We start from the raw sequence: 7,648 nt of genomic DNA, 5'->3' as shown, positions 1-7,648 counted from the left end.
AGGTTGGAACCTATGTGAAAGATTGGGATGGGACAGGGGCATTTCACAATTGTTGGAAAATTTTAGGCATTGGAGCAGAGGGTTTTCACATGGGAATTTTTAGAAAGAAAAGTAAAAAAGTTTTCACATGGAAAGATAACTTGGGAAATCCCTGTATTAGTAACTCCAGCTGGGAAAGAGTAGCTGGAGAAGGCAAATTGTTAGAAAGAAACCAGGAGACAGGGATTTCCTTGAAGCCCAGGGTATGCAGGGTTTATAGCAAGAAGGACTGATGAAATATAAAGAACTTTGTAACGTGCATGTAACAACTCATGTGGATTCAGCAAAGAAGGTTCTGGGGAGATAAAGAGCAATCTCATTAAAACAAGAATAAAAGAGAGATTTCACTGATTGGAAGAATGATTGAGAGTTCCATAAACAAGTCCAGTGAATGTATACCTGTGAACAAGAAGTAGGCTTTTTTGGAGTAACAATGACACCACAAAAGCCAAGACATCGGGTCAACCGAGTACGTTTGTTTTAATTTCAAAACTATGTGCATGAACAAACCACGTTTAAATGTTAGGAGGAAAATAGGGAAAGATAAAGTGAAAAAAAGTGAGAAGAGAGGAATTAATACTGGAAGGTGGTTGTCTGTTGACCAATGTCTCTAAGGACATGTGGAAGTCAGCTAAGAAAGGGGGTGTAGAGCCTTGGGCAGGATGAGTTAAGCTGCACTCATACACACAAGGTTCTGGAAGTAATGTTTGCTATTATTTTCAGAAGCGAGTTAGTCTGTAGCTAAAATATCTGGGCATACAAGAGATGAAATGGATTTAGTAATGAGGATTCTTAGCATATTAGGCAGGACAATTATTAAGTCACAAGTACCTATTATTAAGAAAACGTAGATATTTGGGGGAAGGAGTTAGAGTCAAGTTTTCACTTCTAGTGCCAAAAAATAACCAAATGAGCAGAAAAGGGGATCAGGGGGCAGAAAGATGTCCCTAAATTTCTGTTTTCAAGAAACCACCAAATTGCTAAATGTCAGAGGAGAAACAGCAGATGGTAAGACAGGGAGAGCCTGCTCTGTGATCTAAACAACCCACTCACCGCAGGGTTATGTGTCTCTGCGGAGGGAGATGATCCGTGCTGAATATCGGAAGGTGTACCACTTGCTTTACGAGGAAGAGAGACGTTATTTAGAGAGAATGGAGAAAGAAAGCAACGAGATTTTACAACAACTCAGAGCAAGTGAGGACAGCATGGACCAAAAGGGAAAAGTCCTAAGAGGAATGTATGAGGACCTCAAGGAAACGTGTCATGAGCCAGACGTGGAGCTGCTCCAGGTAAGGACTGAGGAGAGTCACGGGGCTGCCTGGAGAACGTCCACAATCTCTTCGTCTACCGTCACGCGTCACGCGTTGGCAGTGATGCTTTGTGATGCTGTGGGAGCGGTTTTACCTGTCTCTGTGATGCAGAAGTCCAAAGGGTATTCTTGCCATACATAAGAACCCAAGTCTGAAAAAGCAGGTTAAAAACAATCCTAGAGAATACCTCCTTCTCAAGTTGTCATATACATTCACTTACTGATGGACAGCCCCGAGAAGCTTGTTTGAAGACTCTGGATTTGTGTGTGGACCTGGCAAAAATGAGAAATTTCAGAATCTATACAGTTCATTTTCTCTTTCTGTTTCCGTGCGCATGATACAATTTCCTGGAATTGGGGCTTACCCACTCTTGGGAATAAGTAATGAGGTCTCTACTGCGAATCTTGCGGCATATACTGAGATTTTTTTTTTCTGTTTCTCTTTGCAGCATTTTGAAAACACTTTAAAAAGGTAAGTTTACGCCTGTATTAAAAGTTTGAGAATTGTTTAAGAGTAATCAGGCTATTGGTGCTGAAATAGGAGCATAATTTATTATGATAATAGAACCCATTTTATAATACATTTATTTTTCCATGTCTCAAGGTAGAGACGCGTTTGTCATTTTGTGTAAGGTGGAGCTGGACAGGGCTCTGTGGAAGCCCGTGCGGTTGGCAGTTCTGTGCACAAGCTGCGTGTAGACAAAGCGCCAACTGCGATTTTAATGCCTAGAAACGTAAGAACACATTGAGGATGTGGCCCAAAGCTGTGACAGGCTTATGTGGGAGAAATAGGTGTTTCGGAGAAGCATAAAGTGGGAGAAGGGAGAGAAAGCCACGGGGCGGGCGGGGGAGGACCATGTAGGGTTTGGGCTCCCACGTAGCACGTGGCTGACTCCAGCTTCACGTGGAAAGGCTGTCTGTGGCACTTAGGGAAGCTGGGACCTGGGAGCAGAATCTCTGCCCGGGCTAAGCTCCTCACCCCTGTGCTGTGCTTATATGGACACAGCATCTCGGTGGTGACCAGTGTGGATTAAAAATCAAAGTGCCCTTCTGTAATGTCCTGAGTTTCGAGCCATTTTGCAGAACCCCTGCTTGGCTGTGAAGAACCAGATCCTGAAATATTATGCCAGGATCTAAGCGTTAGGAGGTAGAATTGGGTTTAGTTTGCTCTTCATAAAATAAATGGATATTTGTTAAGTTTCCTAGTTTGTGGAGTTACATTCATAACTATTTACGATGCTAACTATGAGGATTTTAATGAAGCATCTTCACTGGGACGTAGATTAAATATCACCATTGTCATGAAAATGAACTCAGAAAGAGTAAGTGACTGTTCTTTTTTGCAGGAGTGAGTCAGTGCAGCTGCACATGCCCCAACCTGTGGATCCACGGCTCAGTTCATGGCCCATCACGGGGCTGATAGAGAGACTCAACCATTTTCTTGGTAATAGACCGCCCTTTGGTGGGATAGCCGTACGTTCTCCTCAGCTAATGTCTATGGGTTATGTTGCTCCATTGTACGATTGATGATTTCATATCTGGGCATTTTGTAACCCAATTTGCCTTTGTGGAAAAATGATATATGTGGACCAACAAATAATATCTGGAGAAAAACCCAGTATGATAGTTTATGATAAGCTACCTGGAAGTAAGCAATAGGAAAAGATAGTTGATGTGTGCATCATGCTGAGACTTGGTGTTAACTGTATGAAACGTGTAAATCTGCACGAACATTCAGTATATTCCAGGTTTCGGGTTATGTGGTGATTACTGGCTGTGAGATGAGCAGAGAGTTTTGTTTTCTAGAATGTTTCACAATAAAGGCGCTTTACACAGTACATCCTTTATTCACATAATACAAAAATACTTTGTATAAATCAATAGTGTTAAGAACAGAAAATGAATACTTCTACACAATCCCACAAAGTAAGCTAACCACTTATTGCATAATTTTCTTCTCAAAAATTACATTTGCTGAAAATTCTCACAAACATTCTACTTGTAAAAGACATGGATTTTTCTTTCCGGTTATTTTATCTTGATATATATTGGTAAAAAAATACTTAAATATGAGGCAAAGTGACCACTCTTTAGGAATTACTATTATTTAGAGTTATTCTTCTTTTCTGAGAAGAGAAGTTGGCTACTCCTTTCTGTTACTGTCAATTACTAATGATGTCCCAATTTTAAAAGTTTCAGAGGAAAAAAACCAGAGCTTAGCAATATCCCTCTTCTTTATACATTTTAAGAAAATTCATAAATGTCTTCTATTTTGTCTCATTAATGATTTGCTCATTATGAAGACAGGCCCTGGCATACAGTAGATTTCTAGAGCTTCCTCACTGCCCTGGCCCTTGTTTCCAGGGAAAGCTAGAAACCCAGACACGATATAAAGCCCAGGTCCACCAGGAATTGGTAACACTCCATGTTAATGTGACTGTTTCCTTCCTCCTGCAGTGCCCATTTTTTTTGAAAATGAAACAACGACCTGTCACATGCCGCTGTTTGAAGATCTGAGACATTGGCTCTTCAGTCGCGATCATCCTGACGTTGTCACTAATGCAACAAGATCAAAATACTTTCTGGCATGGGGAGCCCAGACATTTACCTGTGGTCAGCATTACTGGGAGGTGGATGTGGGGAACTGTCGGAACTGGGCCCTTGGATTTTGCGATGATTCTTGGACAATGAGGAATGACATGGCGCTTGACTCAGAGGGGATTTTTCTACTCTTTTGTATCAAAGAGGACAACCAGTGTCGTCTCTTTAGCTCCTCCCCACTGTCGCCTCAATATGTAGAAAGGCCTCTGGGCCACGTGGGGGTGTTCCTGGATTATGAGTGTGGTGTGGTGAGCTTTGTGAACGTGGCCAATTGCTCCCTCATTTGCAGTTTCCTCTCACGTTCCTTCTGTCTTCCTCTCCGACCCTTTCTATGCTCTGCACCCTCGTGAGGAGGGACATGTCAGAAAGTGACCGCAAGCATCAGCTTAGCGAAGTGCCTGCTTTATGGTCTTCAACGTCTTCCTTTATCCAACCCATTGACTATTTTTAAAGGTTGATAATTACAAGCGTATACATTTGTTTCCATTGTATTTAAATAAAAATAATCTCTCTTAGAGGTTGATCTATCTTTATTCTATGTCGTGTCCTTTCACTTGATTCTAAGGTAGCTGGAGGCGAAGAATACCTGAGTGGGTTTACTCGGCTGCATGGGTTAAAGCAAGAGCACAGTTTTCTTCTCACTGGCAGACCTGGAATTCTCTCCTCTTTGCTCTGCATCTGCTAAGGTGTGTTTCTTCACCAAGTCTCATCTTTAAAATGTCTTCTTCATGGAACGGTTTTTTAAAGCTTCCGGACTAAATGAGGTCTCCTAATTGTATGGACTCAGAAGACCTTATACTCAGTAAAGTCCACAAGCTAATATTGCCCCTCTCCTCTTGTTTACCCATTATATGAGAAGATATATGCCAGGCTAATGTATAGATATATTTCAGCAGGTAGCACTAAGTTTAACATGTAATTGACATTCAATAAATGTTTGAGTAAATTCATACATATTACACAGTAGCAAATCAGGACATGGGGTACCACTGTCAAAAGCATACTAAATGTAACCAAAATTAAATGGGACTACTGAGGAGTATTATTTAAATGTATAGTGACCTATATCTTACGTTCACACACAGTACAAATCTGCCTCTCAGGCAGTAAGGCAAAGATTAAGCATCAATGCTACCTAGCCCTCTCTCTGAGGGACATGAAAATTATTGATCCTAATGAATCAGATTCCAGAGCATGAAAGTTGAAGTTCTTTAACAGACACACCATATCAATGCCAGTTGGGAAACAGAAGCAGGATGTTGTCACTTTTTCTTCAACTCAAAAAAGATTTATACATTGGTGTGCCTGATAAAATTTGACACTTAATGAAAGAAAGAAAATATCGTGGCAGCCCATGTCATATATATGTCGGCATGGAACTATTTCAATTTTCACCTGTAACCTGTCTTCTTCTATATCAAGTTTTAAGTAATCTAATTTTAAAAACATTGTGGAATGATGAGCTGTACATATGAGAAAAGAATAACACTTTAGGTTTAAATTCAATCATTCTCAAACTCAACTACACATTAGTATCACCTGGATAGATTTTAATTCTCTGGGATGTTGTTCAGGCAGTGGCACTCTTTAAAGTTCTTCAAGCGATTTCAATTTAGAGTCAAGTTTGAAAGTATTGATTGAGAGTAGTAGTTCTTAAACTTGGCTATACATTAAATACACCTGGGGAGATCTCTAGAAGCTGGGTTGCAGACTTACATGGGAGTCTAAGATAACCGTGCCTGTGCCTAATGTGCAAACCCCGTGCTCCTGTGTTCCCTGTGTTTGGCCATTCGGCTCCAATCACATACTCATGTATTTTGGTAACTCCCGCAGGCTCACAAAATAGGTGAGCAGTGATGACACAGTATTCCAGATAAAAAGCCCACAGGAGATGATTCCGATATCCAAGAAGGTGGAATGAAATGGCAAAATTCTGGGTTTCACAACCCCTTTATTTGAAGAGCAGTCAAATGAACTTATAAAGTAGAAAAGTAGAAAAGGCAATCAAGTATCATTGATTTGCTTTGATGGATGAGGGCTCCCTCAGGTACTAGGTTCCTGGTGTCCCAGGTCAGGCTCCTGACTTAGCCCAAATCTGTGACCAGAGAATATGAAAGACTTTACAGGACATTTCAAGAAGCCATCATTGTATGTCCAAATGATCCACTGCTTTGTCACGTCCACAAAACTCAAACTTCCACTGTCAAAATCAAGGAACACACCAATGAACAAGTAGTTCAGTTTCTCATAAGTAGGAACAGTGAAGTTTCATATTGATTCACAAAACACTGCAAGGACACCGATTAACTAAATCAAAATACTCAAGTCAATCTCATCCCTTGCCACTTAAAACAGCATCCAGATGACTCTACCAGTGAGTTCCATACATCCAAAAATTCATGAACTCCCCCTTCTCAGAAGCCTTCATTCCTCTTTCCTTCATTTGTTTTTGATTCTTCCAAAACTATATGAAAAGCCAAAACCACATTCCCTCAAACTACTTGCATCCACTTTATGAATTCCTGACACTAGCGAAAAGCTTGTCATTGATAATCTCTTTCAAACCCATCCTCTCACATCAGAAACTGGGCAAGCAATTGAAATGTATGAGTGATTCAAATCATGCAATATTCTGCTATGGGTTAGGTTAGGAAACTCACCTCCAGTCTCAAACCTCCCTCCTCCACAGCCTGACGTTTCTCTCTTCAGGGCAATGTTGCATTTGACTCTCTGGTTTGGAGGCCACCAGAAAGGATCTTCCTAAAATTCTCACTACCTGCTTTCAAAATGGATGTCTGTCCTCATAGCCCTATCTTCTGCTGTCCACCTTCGAAGGAGAAGGCCCTCCGTATTCATTAAGGACACTAATCCTTACTCCACTGCATATTCCCTGCCGGGATTTAGGGTCTGTCTCTCATCCTGCATGTCAGCTTTTTCTTTTGCTTTTTTCCCTCATTTTTTAAGTTTTATTTTTAAGCCTAACATATTCTTCTATTTGACCTGTTGCATTCTCTACCTCCTACTGTTTTCACCATCAGGGGCACACTTGTTCAACTGCTGTTCATGTTTCCTTTTGATCCCCGGGATCAAAGGTCCTCACTGGACTAATCAAATGGAAATACCTGCAGTTCCCAATGATACGCTCTTTAATACCTGGAGTGTATAAACGTAGAAATCTCTGCCTCAAATATCCAATGATTTTTCACATCTACTTGACCTTGAGAACTCAGATTGACCTTCAGCCTGAGGAATTTGTCCTGAGAGCCTGAATAATGGCTATTGAACTGGTCTAGATCAGGCTCTGTGCCTCCATCTTAACACTTGTTGAACATTCTTCTCATAGTCCTTTTTTGGTAGTTACTGGGATAGTAGAGCCTAAAGATCCTAAGAGGCATGCTTGCTACCTTAGGTTCAATAGATGGCTGGGTCATTTCTCCTGCTGTTCTGTGGCAGAATTGCGTGCCACATGATTTCAGCTGAAGTTCCTAACGGCACAGTTTCTAGGTCATCTGTCTCACCCTGATTCAGAGGGAAATACAGTCTTATACTTACCATCCAAGGTACATTCATACTGCCATATTTATGGAGGCTCTCTTGGATTCCTTGAATCTTCTTCCATAAATATCTCATCTGGTTTGAGAGCTTATTCTGTAAAAGAACTATGGATTGTGGCAAATACATCCAAGTTTCAGAACTCCA

General features: G+C 40.9%; 1 protein-coding gene across 1 annotated transcript; it reads left to right on the top strand.

The window, feature by feature from the left end:
• The first annotated feature begins 920 nt into the window (after window positions 1-920).
• Window positions 921-4,446, top strand: LOC102958341 (tripartite motif-containing protein 77-like). Its single transcript, XM_042958617.1, has 4 exons — window positions 921-1,328; window positions 1,798-1,820; window positions 2,695-2,792; window positions 3,806-4,446. Exons 1-4 carry the CDS (start codon window positions 1,122-1,124, stop codon window positions 4,297-4,299), a joined length of 822 nt encoding a protein of 273 aa, XP_042814551.1. The 5' UTR covers window positions 921-1,121; the 3' UTR covers window positions 4,300-4,446.
• Window positions 4,447-7,648: the final 3,202 nt, after the last annotated feature.

The sequence above is a fragment of the Panthera tigris genome, chromosome D1, assembly GCF_018350195.1.
Source record: "Panthera tigris isolate Pti1 chromosome D1, P.tigris_Pti1_mat1.1, whole genome shotgun sequence".
In the NCBI taxonomy this organism is placed as follows: domain Eukaryota; kingdom Metazoa; phylum Chordata; class Mammalia; order Carnivora; family Felidae; genus Panthera; species Panthera tigris.
This window is presented reverse-complemented; position numbering and strand designations above follow the sequence as displayed.